At 40.3% G+C, this 26,831-nt stretch overlaps 1 protein-coding gene across 1 annotated transcript in view; it reads right to left on the reverse strand.

Moving 5' to 3' along the window:
- LOC127412351 (pro-neuregulin-3, membrane-bound isoform) overlaps positions 1–24,224 on the reverse strand; it is a 544,136-nt gene extending 519,912 nt beyond the window's left edge. Inside the window, 1 exon segment of the mRNA XM_051648631.1 lies at positions 22,542–24,224. Within this exon segment, the coding sequence (XP_051504591.1) occupies positions 22,542–23,232 (691 nt within the window). The 5' untranslated portion in view covers positions 23,233–24,224.
- Positions 24,225–26,831: the final 2,607 nt, after the last annotated feature.

Below are 26,831 nucleotides of genomic sequence, written 5' to 3' on the forward strand. Positions count from 1 at the left end.
GCTAATTATATTTTTTCTTCACTAACCACAACCCTACTCCAAAACTTATCCATTATAGAAACCTTGTATTAAAACAATATTTAGTATTTAATATTTAAGTTGTTTCCTCATGTTTCCTCATGTTTCCTCATGGGCTGATCCCCAAAACATGATTTCAGGATTTACAATCACTGAGGGACATTTGCCCCCCCCCCCCCCCCCCACATACATACACACACACACACACACACACACACACACACGTGACTCCTGTCATTGGGGACCAATAGCTGCCAGTGGCACACTTCATACAGGGTCATACATCACTCTCTCACTAACGCCCAAAATAATTCCATTCAGCCATCTGAGCACTGCACCTTCATCTGAGTGCCTGCCTCTCCTTAAAGGTTAATAATTGTTTTGAACAGGATGCCTGGGGTCTTAGAGCACTAATGAGTGTGAGAAGGTTTCATGCATCTCAGAGAAGTTACTACAAGTTATACAAGAGAAAGGCAGAAAATCATAAATCAGTCCTTGTGACAGTGTAGAGATGAAGACAGACTCCTTCCTCAGTAGTTTTACATCATTATCAAGTGAAGTACCAAGTAACAAGCAAGGACAGATTATGGACCAGGCTAATGGGGCCAGTGCCCTGGGGTATCTGACTACTAGCACAACAGTACCTTTGATATTGTAACTACTACATTCTTGCAGCGATGTATTGTTGTCAATTTTCCAATGTATTACACATATGAAATGTTTATTGCAACTTGATCTCTTGTATTTCTTCCTTTCTATCTTAAATTTGCAACATTATCTCTAATTTATTAATTCGTCATGATATAATTTCTTGTAATTTGGACATTTCGGCAAGTGGGGACCTCAAATGAGGCTGGTGCTCAGGGGACTCGCAGAACCACAATTCTCGCTTGATACAAAGAAACTACTTTCTTTACTAATAACTACTTTTATGTGCCACTGACACACAATGAGAGGTCTAAGCACAGTGGCAGCCATACTAAAAGTGACCTGAAGCTCAGACGAGATTTTGCGATGCAAAAGAGAAAGTAGTGCTGTATTTTAAAGTGCAGTCTGAAATTGTGAGATAATAATCACTGATTTAGGCGCAGACATAAATACATAAAATACATAAAAGTTTGAGACAAGTTTGTGCAGGATGGTATGATCCTGTTAGTCTGGTAACTGAATGTAGAAAAGCATTGGGGATTTAAAGATTAAGAAATTAGTCATACAATTTTTGACATAAAAGATATGTAGTGAAAGTAAGGGGGAAAAAAGAATAAAGATAGCAAGTTTACCTCCAAACATATTTCAAAATCTGGTCCTTTTCTTAATGTGAGCAGTGCAGTCAGACAGCATCCATCTACAGCAGAGCAGATGCTGGTCTTCGTCAGACTCCTGCATATTGATTTGTGCCATAAGAGCTCACTCCGCAGCTTGCCGGAATTTGTCTCCATAAATAAAAGATTATGTCTCTAATCTGTACTAACTCTCTCTTCATATCTCTCTCTCTCTCTCTCTCTCTCTCTCTCTCTCTCTCTCTCTCTCTCCCTCTCTCTTTATCAGTGAAATGTCCCTGGCCTCCTCACTGTCACTGAGATAGATACCAGACACAGAAATGTTCCTTTTCCAAAAGGGCCACCATTTTTTTTATTTTATATTGTGTATTCATCCAGTGTATACAGTACTGATCAAACTGCCAAAGGTGTAGTGAACAGCTTTCCTGTGGAGAATGAGAGAATAAAGTTCTGTTCCAAAACCTAGAGAGTTTCCTCCGAAGGTGACTGTGGCATGGGGGGCGTGGTCATGTGTTGGTTTGCGGGTCACACTCTCTCCCCCACTGATGCTCTAGCGTGCCTTATCAAGTCTCCCTCCACCATCACTATAATGAGAGACAGGTGTTGACCATGACCACGCCCCCAATGCCACATAGGCATTTTAAGGCATCACATGCGTGCTCCCAACGTGAAGGCTGTTCCAAAAATGTAGGTGTCTTAATTATGCTGCTGCACAAGATATCTTGTTTTGGCCTAATTATAAGGTAGCATCATGTGTATCCTTCCTCGGGTAGGTGATCCCATAATGCACTGGCAGATGCCATTTGCACCCTGGTGAAAATAAAGGAAGATGTTACTTACACCCCAGTGTAAACAGTGGCAAATATTATTTTCACCCCAATAATGAATTGACAGGTCTCCAAGCATCAATAGGTGCCTTTTTATTCTGTTATTAATGTGCTATTCACTGCCTTGCTGAGGCAACCCATTGTTTAAAAGCATCCTTTTTGGTAAAAGAACATGAGACTTTATTTGTATGTAGGGTTAATCTCATCTATGAAACTACTGACAAAAACATTACCGTAACAACAAAATTGACCCTTTTTCACTTTTTTAAAGAATATAAATGTTTCTTATTGAATATTCTGTTTCACTCAGAAATACACTGCATTACAAAAGTGAAATAGGTTGCGAATGTGAATTTATGTTGATTTTAAACTACAGTACTACTTAAGTACAGTTTTCTACTATAGAAATCAATGTCAGCTAAAGACAGCTTCAATGCCATTAAGAACGTCTCGCTTACTGTCGTAACCTTTGTTCCCTGATGGAGGGAACGAGATGCTGTGTCGATGTAGTGACACTAGGGGTCGCCCTTGGGAGCCCCAAACACCTCTGATCTTTGAGAAAAGGCCAATGGGAATTGACGAGTGGAATTTGCATGCCACTCCCCCGGACATACGGGAATAAAAGGAGCTGGCTTGCAACCACTCATTCAGGTTTTGTGCTGAGGAGCCGAGACAAGGTCCCAGACATTTCAGCGGGTAGTACAGTGGTGTGGCAGGAGGTACACAACATCTCATTCCCTCCATCAGGGAATGGAGGTTACGACAGTAACCGAGACATTCCCCTTCTGTCACTCACTCAATGTTGTGTCGATGTAGTGACACTAGGGGCCCCTATACAAAATGCCACGACTAACTGAACTGTATTATGTGGACTGGCCCAAAATTAGGGACTGGCTGACCCTGCCGCGGCCTCTTCTCTTTTTTCTCCCCAAAAGGAACAAAATCGTTCAGCTGGGGGCCATATAGGGTCCGTTCGTCAGGGGGTGTCCCTCCCAAGGGGAGGACACCGCAGAGACCACACCCCGCCGGGGGGGGGGGGGGGGCATTTGAGTGGAAATACGTCACATGGATTTACCGAGTCTTGTAGGAAGCATCTCATGTGGAGAAGTCCCATGGTAGGTCCTACCCGAGGGGGGAGGAGTTCTACAAGCACGGTGACATGGAAGACGCAGTTTACCAACAGGGAAACTTTTGTGGAAGATACATCACACGGGGTTACATATGGGCAACCAGCGCATGTGGAGCACCTACCCCAGTACAGGGCCTAGTTAGCACACATACTGGGCCAGCAGCGAGTTTCTCCATAAACTCGCCTGCCACAGGGCTAAGGAGGAAGGACATCAAGGGTCCACGACTTCGTGAACACGACTGGGGGTAAAAAGCGCACGTCTTCACCTCAGGGGAGGGGAAAGGTGCTATGCGCAAGTGGAAGCGGTACACCAGGCCAGCTGTCCCGGAACTTACCTGTTCGTACCTGACAACACACGGGATGAGACCGGCTCAACCCAGAGATTATAGAATCTTGCAAAGGTGTTGGGTGTTGCCCAGCCCACTGCTCTGCAGATATCTGCTAAAGAGGCGCCATTGGTCAGAGCCCAGGAGGCCGCCACACTCCTAGTAGAGTGGGCTCGTAGCCCCTGGGGGGGGCGGCACGTCCTGGGAGTGATATGCAATAGCGATGGTGTCAATGACCCAGTGGGCGATCCTCTGTTTGGAGACAGTGCTCCCTTCCCGCTGTCCACCAAAGCAGACAAAGAGCTGCTCGGAGCTCCTATAGCTCTGCGTGCGATCCAAATAGATGCACAAAGCAACCGGACACAGCAACACCAAGGCTGGGTCTGCCTCCTCCTGGGGCAGCGCTTGCAGGTTCACCACCTGATCCCTAAACGGGGTCGTGGGAACCTTGGGCACATAGCCCGGTCGGGGTCTCAGGATCACATGAGAGTAACCCAGACCATAATCCAGGCATGTTTTTCTGACAGAGAACGCCTGCAGGTCCCCTACCCTCTTGATGGAAGTGAGCGCAGTTAGGAGGACAGTCTTCAAAGAGAGTGTCTTTAGCTCCACTGACTCCAGGGGCTCAAATGGAGCTTCCCATAGGCCCCGAAGGACCACAGAGAGGTCCCACGAGGGGATGAGATGCGATCTGGGGGGTTTAACCTCCTAGCACCTCTCAGGAACCTGACGATCAAGTCGTGCTTCCCTAAATACTTATCGTCTACTGCATCATGATGTGCCGATATAGTGGCTACATACACCTTCAAGGTGGAGGGGGACAGCCGCCCCCCGAGGATGCCATATGCCCCAGAAGCCTCTCAAATAATTTCAGTGGGACCGACGTTTTCTGCCTGAACGCTGATAGTTCAGCACCGACTGCGCCCGCTCGCTCGTGAGGCGCGCCATCATTGAGACTGAATCTAACTCCATGCCGAGAAAAGAGATGCTTTGAACCGGGGAGAGCTTGCTCTTTTCCCAGTTGACCCGAAGCCCCAACCAGCTGAGGTGCCTGAGCACCAGGTCCCTGTGTGCACACAACAAGTCCCGCGAGAGGTGATGTCCACCCTGGTGGTCCAGGAGCGCCACCTTTGGCTCAACCTGGTCGAGTCAAGGGATGCTGACAAGGTACGATTCCTTGACGGTGTTTTCGACGGTGAGGAAGCAGACGGAGGCTCGGTGCCAAGGGCGTCCCCTTGCGGTGACAACACCAGCTCCGCCACAGCTCGCCCCAGCAGGCTGGCCCTGGCATGGAGCCGCCCACAGGAAGCAGACGCAGTGGTTTAGGAGCAAACAGTTCTGCTTCTCCGAGCACTCAATTTAAATCATACCTGACATATTTTAAATGATGTACATTAAATCATATATCATGTATATTAGATCACAGTACCACAGCAGTCATTTATGATCTTTCTCTCTCTCTCTGTTCTAACTCCTGTGTACAGTATGTGAGGAGCCGTGAGGCAGAAGATCAGTGGGATTCCATCAGTAATGTTTGACAGGTGACTGAAATCGGAGAGCTAAAGCACAAGGACTGATGTGGTCACCCCTCTGCATGCCATCCACATGAGCATTTGACCCCAATTCCACCATTTATTAACCTCAGTAAGACATCAAAGTGTGTGTGTGTGTGTGTGATCCCTCTTTAATCTGCCATCTGAGCTAAGTGTGTGTATGCCTGGATGCTGTCATGGTGTGTGATGCCATGTACTGAGGTGCAATGTCCCTGTGACATATCGGCCTTGATAATCATGAGAGGATAAGGAGAATGAAAAAGAGAGAGACTTACATGGAGAGCACATGGGGCACATTAGCCACCAACCAGCATTTAGGAGGAGAGATAGAAAGTGAAAAAGAAGGTGAGCAAAAGAGAGTGCTCTACGCAGTCTAGAGTAAATGAGTTGAGGCATAAGGGATCATGTCATGACTGTAGGCTCGTTCCCTCAGGACAATGAGGAAGACTTCCCCTACTTTGGTATAAATACCGTTCTGAAAAAACAGCATTGCTGGTCACCAGCTTATGTTGTGTTTTTGGTGCTGGTCTCCCAGCGTGGGACGCTTGTGTGCTGGTGTCTCCACCAGGCTTTTACACTAGCTTAACCAGCTTCATCATTTAGCAGAATATCCAGAGGAGAACTGGCTCCCCCAGCTAAGTCTGGTTTATCCCAAGGTTTTTTTTTTTTCTTCTCTCCACTAAAATCTTATGACATTTTTGTTCCTTGCCACATTCGCATTTGACATGCTCACTGGGGGCTTAAAGACAAAAATAATTAGGCATGATTTTCAATTAAGTTTTTCAAGAAGCTGTTCACTATTGACTTTAAGACATTTAATATTTTACAGACATTAAAGCATGATTATCTCTATAGCTGCTTTGAAACGATGAGTATTGTAAAAAGCGCTATACAAATAAAAATGACTTGAATTGAAATAGAAGTGTCAAGAAAACATAGCCTAGCCAATTTCATGGCCCTATACCAGGCTCAGAAATTAACCAGGGCTTGGGACTCAGAGCAACTGAAAGGGAAAAAAAACAAAACACACACACACACACACACACACACACACACACACACACACACACACACACACACAGAAATTCAAAATATGGTGGCAATAAACGCCCCTGTGATTCCTTTTTATTTATTTCGAGAACTTTAAATTATTAATTAGTAATATAGGCATATGATGTGAGACAAAAAATAAAAATAAAAATGTCCAGTGAAAATCAATTCCAGAGGGCAAATATTGTTTGCATATATGTTCCTGGTCCTGCTCTGAACCCTTGTCTCTGGCATGGGAGGCGGGCACGCTAACGAGGAGGCTAAAGGCTACAGCCTTTAGCATTGGTCGATAGTGCGCCTCTTGAGGCCAGGGGAGTGATGTTTACACACTGCACGGCTACCTACCAGCTGGCTACCATTACACTCACCCCTCTAAACCTCACTACCATCTGGGTCATGGCACCACTGTTGCCGGTCCTGCTCAACCCACTCCGAGTGGGATTCGAATTGCCGTCTCCAGCATGGGAGGCGAGCGCACTAATGAGGCTAAAGGCTACAGCCTTTAACACTGCATATACAAACTTCTGTCAATATTGATGATGTTAGACAGAACGTTAGCCTCAGTCACCATTAACTTTCATTAAAACATTCAGTATGACCATACAATAAAAGTGAATAGTGACTGAATCAAATGTAATAACCTCAACCTAATTTCTCTAATTTGTGTTTCATGGAACAAAGTCAGTCATACTGGTGTGTAACAAGAGTGTGGAGTAAATGTTTACAGAATGTTAATTTTTAGGTGAAATATCCCTATAATAAAACAAGTTAAATTTATTACACGGTGCTGTACTACTATACAACCAGCTCAGGGATGAAATTGAATTATGAAGCTGTCACTAATATAAAACACAAAGAACTAGCAAGGGTTCTAGGTAAAAAGGGCTCAATGGCCCCTATAACCAAGCTCAGGAACAGAGAAAGTGCTGTGCATGAGCAATCAGACCTATCACATTAAAACTGATCCCAGTCAAATTGTTGAATGGGAGAGGTCTCGTAAACAATCACACGTGAATCAATATCTCATAACAAACTCTGGGAGTGTGATGCACTCTTTTATCCCTTAGGTTGTATTGCAAGGAGACAATGCAAATCAGCCACAAACAAACACACACAGCAAACAACTGAAATGAATATGCAGAGGAGTTTGTCCATGTGCCACTGCAGAAAAGCCTTGCAAATCAGCTTCATAACAAGTTCTTGTAATTCCAAAAGATATTTAATCCATTCATCCTTTCATTAATATGTGTAGAAATTAAGGTTAGACCAATGTATGCCAAAATAGCAGTGAATTTCCATGCCTTTTCCAGTTGCTTGTGATTAGGCCTTCTGGATAAAGATTTTTAAAAATCATTTTATAGATAATTTACTCACAAAGAGCTATTTCTAGTTGAAGAAAGTTTTGGAGTAGAGCATAACTATTAAAAAAAAAAAAAAAAAAAAAAAAAAAAGGAAAGAAACCCATAACACTTTACAATAAGGTTGTTTTTGGTAACATTAAGTATATTAGCTAACATAAACTAACAACAAACAAAGCTTTTACAGCACTTATTAATCTTGGTTAATATTAAATCAGTGAATTTGAATGTATTCTTTGTGTGGTTCTAGCATCAACATATCCTAATACGTTTTCAAAAAAAAATCTGTATCCATTACCACATAGTTCACCCAAAAATGAACATTCTCTCATCATTTACTCACCCTCATGCCATCCCAGATGGTGTATGACTTTTTTCTTCTGCTGAAAACAGATTTTTAGAAGAATACAGTGCATCCTGAAAGTATTCACAGCGCTTCACTTTTTCCACATTTTGTTATGTTACAGCCTTATTCCAAAATGGATTAAATTCATTATTTTCCTCACAATTCTACAAACAATACCCCATAAATGACAACATGAAAGAAGTTTGTTTGAAATCTTTGCAAATTTATTAAAGATAAAAACCGAAAAAAAAAAACAAACAAAAAAACAAAAAAAAAAACCACATGTACATAAGTATTCACAGCCTTTGCTCAATACTTTGCTGAAGCACCTTTGGCACCAATTACAGCCTCAAGTCTTTTTGAGTATGATGCTACAAGCTTGGCACACCTATTTTTGGGCAGTTTCTCCCATTCTTCTTTGCAGGACCTCTCAAGCTCCATCAGGTTGGATGGGGAGCGTCAGTGCACAGCCATTTTCAGATCTCTCCAGAGATGTTCAATCGGGTTCAAGTCTGGGCTCTGGCTGGGCCACTCAAGGACATTCACAGAGTTGTCCCGGAGCCACTCCTTTGTTATCTTGGCTGTGTGCTTAGGGTCGTTGTCCTGTTGGAAGATGAACCTTCGCCCCAGTCTGAGGTCCAGAGCGATCTGGAGCAGGTTTTCATCAAGGATGTCTCTGTACATTGCTGCATTCATCTTTCCCTCGACCCTGACTAGTCTCCCAGTTCCTGCCGCTGAAAAACATCCCCACAGCATGATGCTGCCACCACCATGCTTCACTGTAGGTATGGTATTGGCCAGGTGATGAGCAGTGCCTGGTTTCCTCCAGACATGACGCTTGCCATTCAGGTCAAATAGTTCAATCTTTGTTTCTCATGGTCTGAGAGTCCTTCAGGTGCCTTTTGGCAAACTCCAGGAGGGCTGTCATGTGCCTTTTACTGAGGAGTGGCTTCCGTCTGGCCACTCTACCATACAGGCCTTACTGGTGGAGTGCTGCAGAGATGGTTGTTCTTCTGGAAGGTTCTCCTCTCTCCACAGAGAAATGCTGGAGCTCTGTCAGAGTGACCATCGGGTTCTTGGTAACCTCCCTGACCAAGGCCCTTCTCCCCCGATCGCTCAGTTTGGCCAGGCGGCCAGCTTTAGGAAGGGTCCTAGTGGTTCCAAACTTCTTCCATTTACGGATGATGGAGGCCACTGTGCTCATTGGGACCTTCAATGCTGCAGAAATGTTTCTGTACCCTTCCCCAGATCTGTGCCTCAATACAATCTTGTCTCGGAGGTCTACAGACAATTCCTTGGACTTCATGGCTTGGTTTGTGCTCTGACATGCACTGTTAACTGTGGGACCTTATATAGACAGGTGTGTGCCTTTCCAAATCATGTCCAATCAACTGAATTTATCACAGGTGGACTCCAATCAAGTTGTAGAAACATCTCAAGGATGATCAGTGGAAACAGGATGCACCTGAGCTCAATTTTGAGTGTCATGGCAAAGGCTGTGAATACTTATGTACATGTAATGTTTTTCGTTTTTTATTTTTAATAAATTTGCAAAGACTTCAAACAAACTTCTTTGACGTTGTCATTATGGGGTATTGTTTGTAGAATTTTGAGGAAAATAATGAATTTAATCCATTATGGAATAAGGCTGTAACATAACAAAATGTGGAAAAAGTGAAGTGCTGTGAATATTTTCCGGATGCACTGAATGTCCATTAAAACTGGTTCATACAATGCAAGTTAATGGTAAACAAAATTTTGCAGCTCAAAAAGTGCACAAAGGCAGCATAAAAGTAATCCATTCGATTTAAGCGTTTAATCCATAGCTTCTGAACCGATATGATAGGTGTGGGTGAAAAACAGATCAATATTTAAGCCCTTTTCTACTAAAAATGACCACTTTTACTTTCACATTCTTCTTTTGTTTTTGGCGATAAACATTCTTCGTGCATATCGCCACCTACTAGGCAGGGAGGATAATTTATATTAAAAAAAGGCTTAAATATTGATCACCCACTCCTGTCATACTACTTCAGAAGATATGGATTTGACCACTGGAATCTTATGGATTACTTTTATGCTGCATTCATGTGATTTTTGGAGCTTCAAAGTTCTGGCCACCATTCACTTGCATTGTATGAACCTACAGGGCTGAGATATACTTCTAAAAAATCTTTTGTGTTCAGCAGAAGAAAGAAAGTCACACATCTGTGGTGGCATGAGGGAGAGTAAAGGATGAGAGAATTTAAATTTTTGGGTGAACTGTCCCTTTAATGCATTATGAACTAACATGAACAAACAAGGAACAATTGCATTTTCATATATTAATAATAATTAATTAATATAAAATAATTGTTAGTTCACAATACTTAATGCATTTACTAATGTTAACAAATAGAAACCTATTGTAAAGTGTTACCAAAAAAAAAAATAAATAAATAAATAAATAAATAAAAAAGATTTTTGAGGTCTGTGATAATTTATTAATTATTTGCCTGAAATGTCTGAAATCAAACAATTAAAATTACCTGATATATCCAGGTTTTCCATGTCCCTGTAGTATAAACTGATATTAATTCTATAATTTCTAATGTATTACTATTCTAACAACACTATTATTATTAAAGTAGTTTTTGTTAGCTCCAGACTGAGTGTCTCTGAAATACTTTCCTAATGAACACTGTGTCTTTACAGCTTGGTTGTGGCGAGATCTTACACCATTTTAAAAAGTGTATGATGGAAAATTCAATAGCCTTTAAGCTGCAACAATAATATAAGGATTCACAGAAGTGTTATGTTTCTTATACTGGCCTGTATTTTTTGGCAGAGGGAAAACATTGCCCCTGAGCTCTGATTGGCTGAGCTCCAACAGAATGGTTTGTTAAAGGTTATGGTACTTATTTTTCATTCTGCTCAGCTCTATTTTGAAGTCACAATATGGTATTATGCTGTAAAACCCAAACACCATCAAGTAACCAAGGCAACCACCAAAACAACTTGATATTTGTTTGTCCACAGATGTTAAAGGGCTTAAAGAAAGCCTGCAAAACCACAGGTTTTAGGGTGAGACTAAAGAGAGGAAATGAGGCGAGCGTGAGAGGCAAAAAAGAAATAGATAAAGCCTAGGAGAGCAAAGCTAATTAATACAAAAAGATAAAATGTTCAGACTGCCTGCAGAGAAACTTAATTTAATTGTGCCAAATGCACAAGATGAGTATTTCAAAATGACCAAGATTATGAGTACAGTTGTAATGGGATCCATGTGCAAAAAAATAAAATAATAATAATAAAAAAAATTTTTTTTAAATTATTGGCATCAGTCTGTTTCAGGAAGCATCATTAAGACATAATGTAGTTAATTAAGAGCTGGGTGAATTCAATCTCATTAACAAGTACCTCTGCCTTATTAAAATCAAAGATCCATTTCCAAACCATGCTTATAATGATTCTCTATATGACTGATCTGTACGCACAATCCCTGTGACAGAAACTAAACCTGTGGTAATGAAGACAAAGCATCCTCCTCTAACATTTGCCTCCAGCATAGCTGATGAACAGCTTATTGTTTTCTTATAAACACCCCATGCATCTTTTATCCCCAACAATTTAAGCCCTGCTTCCATGAGGCATATCTGTTACCCCCAGAAATGAAAAGGTTTCATTTATCAAAATTGCTTCGGAAAAAAAGAGAGTACTAATCGGCCCACAGTTCATGAATACTGCACTCCATGGTGCGGAACTAAATGGAAAATGCAGAAATGATTTGCATTTGAACCCAAGTTCAATACTTCACAAATATCCTGGCGGGCCTTCAGAAGTTTATAATCATGACTGTTATTTTCTAAAAGCCATCCCTTCATGCAAAAAAAAATCAGCTGTCAAAATTTTTTTTTTAAAGCTAAGTCATCCCTGTGAAAAGGCAAATAATTTTAATATGAAGTGGTGAAATGGTTGATCATGGCCTTCATTTCCATAGCATTCAGCACACTGAGAATAAAAATCATTGGCAAAAATTAGAGTACTTGCATTGTGATCAGGATTAAATGGACTAAAAAAATAAGATGACTGCATGGCACTTTAAACACACAGTTGTTTAGTTTTATTGTTAGCAGCCGGTTGCAATAAAGAAAACCAGTAGTAACAATGGCTTTACAATTATAATTAAAGGATTTCTTAACCTAAGGGGTTTCTTGCAAATGGGCCCTGAGCCTTGCTGCGAAGGCATGATTTTACTAAGTTTAATCATCTAGAAAAAGGATGTCACAATCTGTCTCCCTCATGTCCTTCAAAGACTCTTATTTTGAAGTTTTCCCCTGGACTACATCTCCCATAGTTCACTTCCCTCATCACTTCCATCTGCTCCTCATCATCCTCACCTGTATTCCATTCCCTCAATTAGTTCCTTGTGTATAAATACCCTCTAGTTTTGTTCATCCATTGTCAGTCCTTGAAGTGTTTTGGTTTGTTATTTGGTGATGGTTGGCCTTATTGTTTGTTCCACTCCAGTGTCTATAATTAAAAGAAAGTATCTACTCCTGCGTCTCCTCTCCAAGAACCCAACGTTACAAAGGATCAATGGTTCAGGGTTAATATGGGAAAGATATGGTGATAATATTCTTTCCTTGAATGCTCCAGTGTGGATGGGGAAACCAGGGGTTGTAAGGTTTTGACTAGGAGATGTAATGTACTGTATACCCCCCTATTTAGATTCCAGTTCTGGCATCTTCTACACTCATGCTGAGTCCAGTCTCCACAGTCTGCATGCTTTCATCTCCCTCCTCTTCACCTCTATTTATAAAACCCTGCACATTTTTCCATTTTCCTGATTATTTTTCAGCATACCCTTGTCAATAATTCACATGCTCTTCAACATATTGAACATGTTTCCCTTTCTAAGCATTAATATTTAAGGCTTCATCCCTCCTTTAGGACATCTTATAAGGATAAATCAAAGTGACATTAATTTTTTTTTAGAGATGGTCTCAGTGAAATTAAGCTCTAATGGTGCTGGAAGGGAGGACTTTTATAGCTTTCTATTAAAAGAGGAGTGCGACAGATGAGACAAAGTACTCTTTTTCGAACATGTGAATTCTGAAGGATTATAGGTCAATTAGTGCTGGCAATGATTTATTGTCAGAATAATAAAATGATACAACACTCTTATTTGTAGATTTATTGCATTAGCTGGACAGTTTAGCAAATGTTCAATGCAATGTGGTAGATGACATGAACTAATCTATGCAATCAGCCTGACATTACAAAACAAAGGAAGAATCAATGGACATTAAATGGCAGTCAGCTGGAACCAAGAATCATGTCAGCCAGATTCAACCAAATTTGTTTTTACTTGATGCTACACATTGAGATATGGCTTTGATACACTCAGTTTAGAGCAAGGTGCCTGCACACATCTAAAATTCATGTTTAACTTGTTTAAATGAGTGTGTTTGCACGCACAATCTTTCACTGATTATGTTTAATAACTCAATATGTTAGATCATGTTAACTCAAAACTTTTAAATTTTTCAGACAACTGTTATAAAAGGTACCACAAAACCCAATCAGCACATAAAATGTGGCATATTAGCCGATTTTGCTTTGCATGTAAACACCTATACCAGCATTCTGGTGGCACATGCAATGTGATATGGTTACATTTACTTATCTTTAAGAGAAACTACCTAGTAGAGAAAAACCCTACTATTTCAAGATGTCTGTAAACATATTTGTCTTGTGTTGTCAGGTTTTTATAATAAGCTATTTACGTATATATATATATATATATATATATATATATATATATATATATATATATATATATAAACAGCTTATTATAAAAACCTAATGTAGCTATCAGCACTTGTGAGCTGATGATGGCACCAGTAGTGCACTATTTTGGTTGTCGCCCATTTTGTAGTAGTGTCCGAATTTGTTCCCTATATCTTGTTCCCAGGGGCGCAACTACACATTTCTGAATGGGTATGCAAAACTAAATTTTGTGCCCCATATATCTGTAAAGCAAGGGAAGGGAGTGTCATCCATTATAATCGTTGAGCGAGGGGTGGGGTGTGCAAGGGGAGGGGAGTGTCATCTATTGTAATTGTTGAATGGGAGGTGGGTTGCGTGAGGGGAGGGAGTGTCATCCATTATAATCGTTGAGCGGGGGTGTCGAGGAGGCCGATTGCACCACCTTTAGTGAGCCGCTTGCCACCTTTACATCATGCCCCTATGCATTGCATACCTTGCATATATGGTTTTTGCGCTTCTGCTTGTACCCTACATTTGTTCACTCATTCTTACCCACAATGCATCCGGATTTCGAGTGTGCAACCGATATAGGCTGTGTCTCGTTTCGAAGGCTGCATCCTCCGGAGGTCACATTTGTCAACCGCATACGTCATCAAGGCTGTCTCATTTCAGAAAAGTGAGTAGGACACTCCGAATGCGACCTTCTTTCACAGGAATTCGGAGGATGTAAGTGGTGTATCCTTCATTGGCACTCACAACCCACAATTCTTTGCTTCAACAGAAACGAACATCATTTGTCTAAATAAAATGATGCCAATTTGCTTGAAATATGATGTTCAAATGCAGGTAATGCTAATTCCCAAGTTGAAGTACCTCAGTAGAGGTATGTAGATAATTATAATAGCCAATGTACAATTATAGCAATATATGATTAAAATATAGTATTATAGACTAAAAGTACACATGTAAAATCTATTTTCTTTTCTCTATACCTCATAATAACTCTCCTAAATTTTACCTCATACATTCCCTTCTAAAGGGACTTTGTTCCCTTGTCACTCACAGCGCTTGTGCTTGTTAAAGAGTGGCATGCTGTCATAGCAACCATGTTATATTCTGTTTCCGTTTGTCCTTAATTTCATTCCTGCAATGTTTTATTTCACGCTGGCTGTAGTGTTTCACTTTTAAACATATCAATACTTAATTAAAAATAACATAATAAAATATAGCGAACCAAAATTATACAGATACATTTTTATTCTGACATTAAAATGCAAAGTGATTTCTTTCTTCACTAATTCACTGAGGTGATACTATTGTTAACTTAGAAGACTGCACAGTGGAAATTATTCAAATATTCAGTTATCACCTTGGTATTCATCTAATTTAAATGGATGTTGTTATTTATAACTTTAGTACTGTATTACAGTCGCATGAGGGTGCACATTTCATCTCAGCTCTTAGAAATGCTGCGGTGTTTGGATGGGAGTGTCAAGATGGTAAAAAATAAAACAATTATATATGTGTGTGTGTGTGGGCGGGTTTGTGTGGTTTACGAGGAAAGGGTATTATGCTATAATTGTGGTTTATGAGGACATTTCTAGTGTCCCTATAATTCAAATCGATTAAAAAAACATACTAAACTATGTTTTTTGAAAATGTAAAAATGCAGAAAGTTTTTTGTGAGGGTTAGGTTTAGGGGTAGTGTTAGGGTTAAGGGATAGAATCTATAGTTCATAGTATAAAAATCATTATGTCTATGGAGAGTCCTCATAAGGATAGCCGCACCAACATGTGTGTGTGTGTGTGTGTGTGTGTGTGTGTGTGTGTGTTTATTGTTTTTATTCTTGTTGGTAGTTTTTTGTATTAATATTTTCAAAATATATATTAATAGGTTAAACATGACAAACAGAATGAAGGTTTATTGTATATACCATTTTATAAGAATACAAATTATTATAGGCTAATTGTTGTTATTATGATTATTATTATCACTATTATTATTATTATTATTATTATTACCCTACATGTAAAATAAAAGTTCATATGCGATGAAGTTTTTCTGTGTCATCTCCAGTGCTCTCTCCGACGCTCCATGTATACGTCAGCATCTGAATTCACTCACTCATTTCATTTACTCCTTGCCTGATATAGGGCACTTACAGACATCCACTAGGCTTATATAGGAAATAGTGAATGAGTGAATGAGTGAACAAGTGAGTGATTTCGGACATAGCCCTTCATCCTCAACCAACTAATCAAAAAAGTCCACAAGGCAACAGAATTGCAGGCCACTCAATTCAGCACAGCCAATCTTGGCCAAGTATTATTCCAGGAAAACAAAATTGTGTTTTACCTGGTTTCTAGCTCTAAGCTGAAACCCTCCTAGAGCAGCAATGAGTTTTAAGATGAGCCACAGCTGTGAGCTCTCAGATGCATTTGGGTCACAAATGGCTCAAATGGCTTTTTTTTTTTTTTGTTTTTTTTTTTAATATTGATAAAGGCAGGCAATTGTTGCTGGGGGATATAAAGGATTAAGCTATCCTCTGTCAGACAATTGTGATGGTAATGAATTATAACCACAGTATATGATAAGGACTTGTTCATTAAAGACTTATGACATCTCATGAATTCCACAGTTTATTTTTTGTATTACTGTGAGTGGAGCGGGGTCCAGTGGTGTAGTTGTGATATTTAACATAGGGACCTACTAACAGTTAATAGGACAGCTTCTCTCTGTAGAAAGTTGACCCACGTGAAACACAGGTGGAGTGTGTCCATCTTCAAAGCCACACAGGTGCATTAGGGGAGGTTGCAACTGTGCATGTCTATTTGGCACTTTATTTTCTTAGCCAAACTGTATGATCCAGATGCGTTGTTAAACTAGAGATGAACCGTGGAGCAAATGCTTACCGAACCATGGTTGGCGAACCATACGGTTCTTTTTTTATCGAGAACGGTTACACCCCTAATTTATATACAGTACATATGTAAAATGTGTAAGATTAGTTGTAATTATAGTCCCACATAAACTTACAAAATGTATATCAGGGTAAGTTTCATGCTGGAATGGTGTACAGTACACTACTAAGAACCATGGTATGGTAACTTGATGTTAAATATGTATTTAAATTAATAGGTGTCATTAATGTTCCTTTTATTAGGCTACTATGAAAATTGTTAATACTTTATTATTACTCTAACTAATAAACTAATTCATAACACGCAATAAACTGTTGAGCATTGTAGCTAATATGAGTGCAGTAATATTCACGTGAACACATAATCTTATATTAACATATATAGCCTACATAAGAATGAATAGTTATTTGTTTTAACTGTGTACTATAATATGATTTTCTGTTTATAGTGAAATTGTTTTCCTATTTAGAAATATTAATTGAAATGATTTGATGTCATAAGAAAAAGGCACCACCGACAGCAGTAAAAGGCAAAAAAAAAAAAAAAAAAAAGAACATCAAAACTAGCAGGGGTGTAATAACATGCAGTCACAAAGATTAATTGCATAAGTTAAATTTAAATGTATATACGTACATACTGTATATTTACATTTAGCAGGGAAATAAATTTACAGTGCAAATTATGGTTACTCCATGGATGTTTGTGCATCAGAAATGTTAGAAATGTCCTGCCCCTACTGAAACAGAAAATATTATTGGTTAGCAAATAACCAATCACGTCGGAAATTAATGTTATGATTGGTGGATCAGCTTAGTCAGACTGTTTGTCTTGCCAGTGCCATCAGTTGCACTCCCACCTCCCGCAGCTAAGAGCGTTTTCAGAGAGAATCTCTGTAAACATAAATAATAATAATAATAATAATAAATAAATAAATAAAATATATATATATATACATGTGTATGTGTGTATGTGTGTGTGTGTGTGTGTGTGTGTGTGTGTGTGTGTGTGTGTGTGTGTGTGTATGTATATGCAGTTTACATACACTTAAGTTGAAGTCATTAAAACAAATTTTTTAACCACTCCACAGATTTCATATTTCATTTCACTTTTAATTGACTATATCACAATTCCAGTGGGTCAGAAGTTTGCATACACTAAGTTAACTGTGCCTTTAAGCAGCTTGGAAAATTCCAGAAAATTATATCATGTAAACAATTAGCCAGGTAGCTTTTGTTAGGCTAATTGGCTAATTTGAGTCAATTGGAGGTGTACCTCTGGATGTATTTTAAGGCCTACCTTCAAACTCAGTGCCTCTTTGCTTGACATCATGGGAAAATCAAAATAAATCAGCCAAGACCTCAGAAAAAAAAATGATGGACCTCCACAAGTCTGGTTCATCCTTGGGAGCCATTTCCAAACGCATGAAGGTACCACGTTCAGCTATACAAACTGTTGCAACAGGGAATGGTGCACTTTACAAAATAGATGGCATCATGACGAAGGAAAATGATGTGGATACACTGAGGCAACATCTTAAGACATCAGTCTGGAAGTTAAAGCTCGGACTTCCAAATGGACAATGACCCCAAGCATACCTCCAATGTTGTGGCAAAATGGCTTAAGGGCAACAAAGTCAAGGTATTGGAGTGGCCATCACAAAGCCCTGACCTCAATCTGATATAAAATTTCTGGGCTGAACTGAAAAAGTGTGTGTGAGCAAGGAGGACTACAAATCTGACTCAGTTGCACCAGTTCTGTCTGGAGGAATGGGCCAAAATTCCAACAACTTATTGTGAGAAGCTTGTGGAAGGCTACCCAAAACGTTTGAATATGTATATACAGGTGCATCTCAATAAATTAGAATGTCGTGGAAAAGTTCATTTATTTCAGTAATTCAACTCAAATTGTGAAACTCGTGTATTAAATAAATTCAGTGCACACAGACTGAAGTAGTTTAAGTCTTTGGTTCTTTTAATTGTGATGATTTTGGCTCACATTTAACAAAAACCCACCAATTCACTATCTCAAAAAATTAGAATACATCATAAGGCCAATAAAAAAAACATTTTTAGTGAATTGTTGGCCTTCTGGAAAGTATGTTCATTTACTGTATATGTACTCAATACTTGGTAGGGGCTCCTTTTGCTTTAATTACTGCCTCAATTCGGCGTGGCATGGAGGTGATCAGTTTGTGGCACTGCTGAGGTGGTATGGAAGCCCAGGTTTCTTTGACAGTGGCCTTCAGCTCATCTGCATGCTTTGGTCTCTTGTTTCTCATTTTCCTCTTGACAATACCCCATAGATTCTCTATGGGGTTCAGGTCTGGTGAGTTTGCTGGCCAGTCAAGCACACCAACAGCATGGTAATTTAACCAACTTTTGGTGCTTTTGGCAGTGTGGGCAGGTGCCAAATCCTGCTGGAAAAGAAATCAGCATCTTTAAAAAGCTGGTCAGCAGAAGGAAGCATGAAGTGCTCCAAAATTTCTTGGTAAATGGGTGCAGTGACTTTGGTTTTCAAAAAACACAATGGACCAACACCAGCAGATGACATTGCACCCCAAATCATCACAGACTGTGGAAACTTAACACTGGACTTCAAGCAACTTGGGCTATGAGCTTCTCCACCCTTCCTCCAGACTCTAGGACCTTGGTTTCCAAATGAAATACAAAACTTGCTCTCATCTGAAAAGAGGACTTTGGAACACTGGGCAACAGTCCAGTTCTTCTTCTCCTTAGCCCAGGTAAGACGCCTCTGACGTTGTCTGTGGTTCAGGAGTGGCTTAACAAGAGGAATACGACAACTGTAGCCAAATTCCTTGACATGTCTGTGTGTGGTGGCTCTTGATGCCTTGACCCCAGCATTCCTTGTGAAGTTCACCCAAATTCTTGAATCGATTTGGCTTGACAATCATAAGGCTGCGGTTCTCTTGGTTGGTTGTGCATCTTTTTCTTCCACACTTTTTCCTTCCACTCAACTTTCTGTTAACATGCTTGGTTACAGCACTCTGTGAACAGCCAGCTTCTTTGGCAATGAATGTTTGTGGCTTACCCTCCTTGTGAAGGGTGTCAATGATTGTCTTCTGGACAACTGTCAGATCAGCAGTCTTCCCCATGATTGTGTAGCCTAGTGAACCAAACTGAGAGACCATTTTGAAGGCTCAGGAAACCTTTGCAGGTGTTTTGAGTTGATTAACTGATTGGCATGTCACCATATTCTAATTTTTTGAGATAGTGAATTGGTGGGTTTTTGTTAAATGTGAGCCAAAATCATCACAATTAAAAGAACCAAAGACTTAAACTACTTCAGTCTGTGTGCATTGAATTTATTTAATGCACTAGTTTCACAATTTGAGTTGAATTACTGAAATAAATGAACTTTTCCACGACATTCTAATTTATTGAGATGCACCTGTATGTATGTATGCAACTTTAATAACTATTTACACGTTACAAGCTTTAAATAAAAGATGACTACATTGTCAAAAGACTGAATATTACCGTCCCCCTTCGTTCTTCTTTTTTCATATACAAAATATTAAGGTTAATTTATGCATATGTATAAATTACATAAATTGGGGGGGGGGGGGTAAAATATTAAACAAAATAAAAACTATATGACATTGTACAGTCTAAATATTCAAAATATGCATTTTAAACATTAAAAATCACTCTTAATATCTACAAAAACATCTTGAACATCTTAACTTCTTTATGGCTATATCAATTATTATTATGATTGTTTTTGTTATTATTATTATTATTTGATAAATATAATACATAGCAGACTTCTTTCGAAAGCAAAGCAAGTTTTCTTTGGATTATAGTGGCAACAATAGCATTTTCCCTGAATAGAGGTAAATTAATCTGGATTAAGCAAGGAGAGTAAATCAATTTCATAGAGTGGTGAGGCATGGCAACCTCTTACTGCCCGTCCCGACACTGTCATTCAACATATCCGGCTGAATTCAAATTATATTAGGACATTCACAGCACTATAAACATTAGGTCTTATACAAAAGGTCGCTCTTATCATATGACATCTATTCAGACCGCCAAACAAACTGGGCGTTAAAGCGCACAGCCTGCCCACAAGATGCACATGAATGCGATCATTAATTATAAACGCATCTGTGTCGGGTCTTTTTTATAAAATACAAATATCAGTTCGTGTTATAGCCACTATATTACCACAGCAGAATCAAATTTCGGCACCACGCCTTAGTGTCGCATAAGTGGGCTGTTTACACCGAACGCGTTTTTGCGTCCGTGCGCAATGTTTTTCAATTGTATTTCTATGTAAACATGCCCAAGACGGAGGTCTTTTACCGTTAAGCCACGTCTCGCACAGGGGCGTCACGTTTTTTTAGACGCCGTGTCAAGTCAAAAGATCTTCAACTGTTAGAATGCGTCACGAGACACCTGCGCTCATGGCTCTGCGTCTATCTTCTTCTTTTTTTTTTTTTTTTTTTTTAGCGCAAGGCTGCGCTCGATGTAAACGCCCGATCGCGCGCACCTGCTCACTGTATTAGGTGCATGATGACGCATTAATCAATTTCTGCGCGCATAGACAATTCCAATGTCATTGACAGTTCATAGAATGATGCAAGCATATATGAAGCAGTTTTCCCATTTTTAGAAGCTAGTTCTCAAAAGAACAGCAAAAGTGCTGTTTAATATTCGTGCTATCTCTTGTAATTCAGCAAGCCAATGCGTAAAATAAACAGTCATTATAATTCTGATGGGAAGAAGTGTTTTAGTTTAACATGACCAGTTCTTAAACCCGACGCAATAACAAGGACACAATCATCACCCTCAAACTTCTTCAGAAAGGACAGTCTGAAAGTTGTCTGTAAATGACGGTAAAAGAGGACAAATTGCGTATGTGACGTAGGGCTCCGTCAGACACGGTCGCCCATCTCTTCCAATAATCCAAAAACGAGGAGAGAATCAGCTAATGCGGAGCTAAGGATAACATTTTCTCTCAGTGATATTCACTAACTGACATCATGATATATAAGCTGTTTGATGTGCCGCAGTCATTGAAAATATTAATAGATAAACAAGAAACATTTGCTAATCCCTGCGAAAATCTCATTATATATATATATATATATATATATATATATATATATATATATATATTATATATATAAGGTGTGCATAAACCAACTTTATCGCGCTAATGACACGTTATGAAATGTGTTTATTCCAAGCAGACATTTGGGAACAGTGCGCACCCTGGTATATTTTTCTACAGTAGACTGCATACAATCATAAATAAATAAATAAATAAAAAATAATAATAATAATAATAATAAAAACAGTCAGAATGATTTTGAATGTAATGAGATCACTATATGTACTTCATCTAACTCTTTTCGGTTTCTCCGTTGCATATTTGGAAACACAGGGAGTGGTCGGAGTCTCTGCTTGTCATTAGTGTATCTGCCGCTCCTTGGCGACATTATAGACGGGACTGCGCGCAGCCGCGAGTCCTTCATGCTTTGCATTTAGGACGTTATCTTGGTGCTTTCACATGCAAAGCCAGCTATGAATTATAGGTACTACTGCCTTAATATAAGACTTCATATGTAACATGATGTAACTAATCAGCATTAATAACTTTTATTAATACCGTAGATAACGATAAACCCATTTTGAGGTGCACTCACAAAAGGCGAAAAAGCTTTGTTTAAAGACATAAAAGTGCAACCCAGTAATTGCAATTCCAATGCATGATTCCCTTATGCATCCAAGTATAAACAGAGTCTTCCATTTCAGTAAAAAAAAAAAAAAAAAAAGTGTTAGAATGACTTCACTCTGTTATTAACATAATATTCATATGTTAATAAAACCAAGTAAAAGTGAAATCTGTAAAGACATCCTAGTTATCCACATTGCCAACTGTCCCCGCCAGAAGTTGAATTGAACAGCTGTTGCCAAAAGCAAAACAAGCGAGAACCAATGAGAAAGTATCAAACTCACGTGTCTTTCGGTTGACATGGGTTCGTCCAGGCGTGGTCACGTGCCTCTCAGTGGATGACTGCTCTCTGGTCCACATTTGGGTGGAGTCGTTTAGAACGGTGGGGTTGGAGGGAGAGGGGCTCGAGGTGGATGTTTGGACAGTAGACGTGGTGGTGGAGGCCACGGTGGTTGTAAAGGTGGGATTGCGTGTGACAAAGCGTGTAGGGCTCTTCTGTGTCACCTGGCTGCCTGATGCCCCGCCACCTCTAGCGGGTATGTTTGGGGGGCTTCCTGTTCGAGTTCTGCCCCGCAACACTGTGGTGACAGTGGGGCTGACTGAGCTGACCCCTCCAATGGTAGTGGTGGTGGTAGTGGTGTCAGATCCCTTAGGAAAAGTGCTAGGCTTGGACAGAAAGATGGGGTCCTGGCCAATTCCCTTGGCATCCACCAAGTCTGTAGGCACGTAGTCTCTCACCGAACCCACTACAATCCATTTGAGCAGCATCAGACTGAGCCCCAGGCCTATGAAGCCGATGAAAAGTGGAACCACGCAGAGCCAGGTCTGCTGGCGAGGCCATAGGGCGCAGGTCCCACACCTTAATGCCCCACCACGCACAGGGGCCTGGTCTTGTTCACGTCCACCAGAGCCACCCCGTCCCTCTGGCTCCTCCAGCACCATAGCCCCCGAGTTGTTCACAGAGCTGTCACTCATCTTCCCTGTGGCACACTAAGGGTTAACCCCAAGGCTGGGCACTCGGCAGACATAGGCAGCACAAGGCAAAATGCCAGCCAGGAATGGCAGACATTAAAAAAATGAAATCAAAATCCAAGCAAGAAGACAGAAATAGTTAAAACTCAGCAAGGCAGACGTTCCCTAAATCACATCCACACACCACCACAAACTAACTCACACACTCACAATCAGACATTCGAATACACCCAATAGAATTCCGGAGGTAGAAAACTCAATATCCCGCAAGGGCCAGTCTTTTAGTCCAGTTCCAGTCTCGTCGACAAATACGTCCAGATGAATTCCAGCTCGCAGCTAGACAAAGGTAAAAATGCTAAAATGATCAATAAAGGTGCTGAGCAAAAGAGGAAGAAGGGAAGGGAGGTGTGAAATCATCTGCATGTTGACTCCGAAAAGCAGCCGATGCAGCAGCACTCTCTCTGGTCAGATTATCAAATCCCTCTTTTGCAGATGACACCACCATTAGAGTTATTCTCCAATCTCATAGCTCCTTTAATTGTGATTAGTTATTCGTTTGAACGTGGAGTTTTGTAAAAGTTATCCCATTCAGCACTGGCTCATACTGTCCACTCTGTCTCTATCTTTGTAATTGCTTCTTCAAGATCTCGATCAAACTCACGCTTTTGTATTGGTTCGCTGAGTCAGCTTTACATATACCACAAAGCTGGTCCCTTCACAGAAGATCACTCGCCTTTAAAAGTGATGCATTATGTCCCCTTCCTCGACAGAAGATTCTGCAGATTTATAGCATCTTTAGGGGAGCAGGGACCCAAAAGACAATAAGACAGACCCAGCCGAGGAAGCAGAGGCAGGTCTCAGAGTTCCCAGGAAACACAGGATCAAGCAAGAGATGGAGGATGGTAATGTTGTCAAATCCGTTTGCGGTGTAAATCCGTTCTCGTGGCTGAATGGCATCTGATCAGCAACCTGCCGCCGTACAGCGAGGCATTAATAACGTGTGGAGCAGCGAGTGTGCACTCAGCCTCTATCTACATTCCACCACTGAGAGAGCACAAGAGAGAATGAAGGAAAGAGAGAGAGGGTGAGGTGCAGAGGGATGGAGAGAGGAAGGGAGGAGGGAGGGAGGGAGGAGTAAGCTCGTCGAAGACAGACAGAAAGAGAAAAAGAGGAGGGTAGAAAAATTACAGCATGCAGTTCTTCCATGAGACAACAGTCATCCATTCCTCATTATGGTTTTGTTTGTCTGTTGTTTGTTTTGTCTGTATGTTGCTCTCTCCTAGGGCTGCCATTTTCAAAAGTGTCCGGACTAGCGTGTGTTCCCGTACTTATCTCCAATGGGGTTTTGCCACGGCTCCAGCATTCTTGTACCTATGACACTGCAGCCAGAAACACACACACACACACACACACACACACACACACACAAACACACATACACAGGGACAGCCTTATACTCTTCCCTACTGCTGATGCCAGGAAAGACGAGAGAGAGAGAGAGAGAGAGAGAGGCACTGCACCTGCTCTCTTCACAAGAACATTCCCCACCCCTTTAGAGAGAGAAAGAGAGAGAGAGAGAGAGAGATCATCCGTCAGGCATAAAAGAGGGAGGGGAGAAATAAGAAGAGATAAGTATAAGATTTGAAGGCATTCACATCATGATAGAAAAAGGGAGAATCAAAGGGCAAGAAAGTGAGAAAGAGAAGGTATGAGAGAGAAATGAAGAGATCCATGTCAGGGCTCTGCGGTATTAACACAAAAAAGAGATTTCTGTCTGCTGTAAACAAAGTAAGTTTAAGCATCTCTCTTTCAGGACTGTTAATAGCGTGACCAGCCACTCCTCACACCGCGAGAAGAGGAAAAGCAAGAAGGGGGAGGAAACCTGGGCTGAATTAATGGATTGCAAGGATGCAGTAAGGGGTGGCATTTTTTAAATAGATAGTGTTCATATTTCATTTACCAGTATTTAGGTAATATTCAAGGGAATTAATAATCCATTAACACTAAACAGAGATCCTTGGTTATTTCTTCCTGGTTCGAACCGAAGTTAAAGTATATCAGTATATTGACCTGTTTCATGTGACGTCATAATTTTATTATAACATAATCAAGTCGGATACAATTAAACTGGAAATGCACATAGGACGATGTTATTCATAACACCCAGTATGTCATAATTGTAACACACTGTAATAAATAAAAAAGCACTGTAATGTGAATATATAGTATATATTTAATGTGTATATACTAATGTGTAGAGCCGAGGAGGGCGGGGCCGGGCTGAAATGACGCACGCCCGGTCCCCAATCAGCCTGATGGGGCGCGTGAGGGACAAAGGCGGCCGGGGACGACAGTTCGAGAGAGAGAGAATTACAGGCAGCTGTACTGTGTGCTTATGGTTGTGTGTTTTTGGTTAAGTTGTTTATTAAAATATTATTTAAGTTGTCAAGCCGGTTCTCACCTCCTCCTTTCCACTGAACCCCCTTACATAATGTTAGTCAATAAACGATACATCATAAGATCATGAAGCACAGACTTTATTCACACTACCAGACAACAAAGTAAACATTGTCATATTCAATAATATGCCTCAGTTGCTTTTTGTGTATTCTTCATTAGTTAAAAGCAGCTCTTACATTCATACAGACTAGAGGTCTGCAAACCAACCCAGGCCCGACGGGTTTCCAAGAGGGGACTGTTGCATTGTTTCATATTATTCCAGATTGTTCTACACCAAGCAAAGTTTCAGCGCATAAACGGTAAGTCAATGCTTTTTTCCCCGTTCTGCTCTAGTGTACTGAGAGGCTGCCATGCCTTGTTAAAACTGTATGTTTACTGTTTTAATACTGTTATAAATATTGCCTATATGCTTACATAAAATATAGCCTATTGCAACAGTACTTGCTAGGAGAAGAAATTATAAAGATAGTGAGCAATTTTGGGTCGGGTTCGGGCTTATAATCTGACGGTATCGTTTGGGCCAGGTAGGGTCTCTGGTACGGTTTCATTTTAAGGCCAGGGCAGACCTCTAATACAGATGTGATCATCACAGAGGTTTTGTAATATTTTGACCAAATCAGAGCAGAAAACAACACAAATATTTGTAACTTCTGAATTATGTTCACGGTGATGTATCGATAGGTATGTGTTTAACTGCGGGTCACACATCAGACTCGCTGGCATACGGAGATGAATTGTGGATAAAATATATTTAAATGTCCGCAAAAGTAAAATTTTGCAATAATTGTGCTAACTTCAGACCTGTATGCACCTTTCCTGGGACTTGGCATGGATCAAAAGCATTTTTTGAGGTTTTTCTTGATGTCGTTTTTATGGCGGCTGAGGGAAAAAAGTGACGTCACTAAAACAGGTCAATACTATAAGTGATATCACACAGGCAAGATACTTAATGATCTCGTTAACACATTTTGCTCCCCTTCTCAGTGGAATTAAATAACTGTTGAAATGAGAAACATTGGAGTATTGCTTCAGGTTGCCTGCACACTGCCAATGGTCAGGCAGGCAGAACATCACCCTTTATACACCTTTTTTTTTTTTTTACTATATGTATAAATGTTAGTTACAGTCCTCTAATCTGATTG

The sequence above is a fragment of the Myxocyprinus asiaticus genome, chromosome 21 (genome assembly GCF_019703515.2).
Source record: "Myxocyprinus asiaticus isolate MX2 ecotype Aquarium Trade chromosome 21, UBuf_Myxa_2, whole genome shotgun sequence".
Classification (NCBI taxonomy): Eukaryota; Metazoa; Chordata; class Actinopteri; order Cypriniformes; family Catostomidae; genus Myxocyprinus; species Myxocyprinus asiaticus.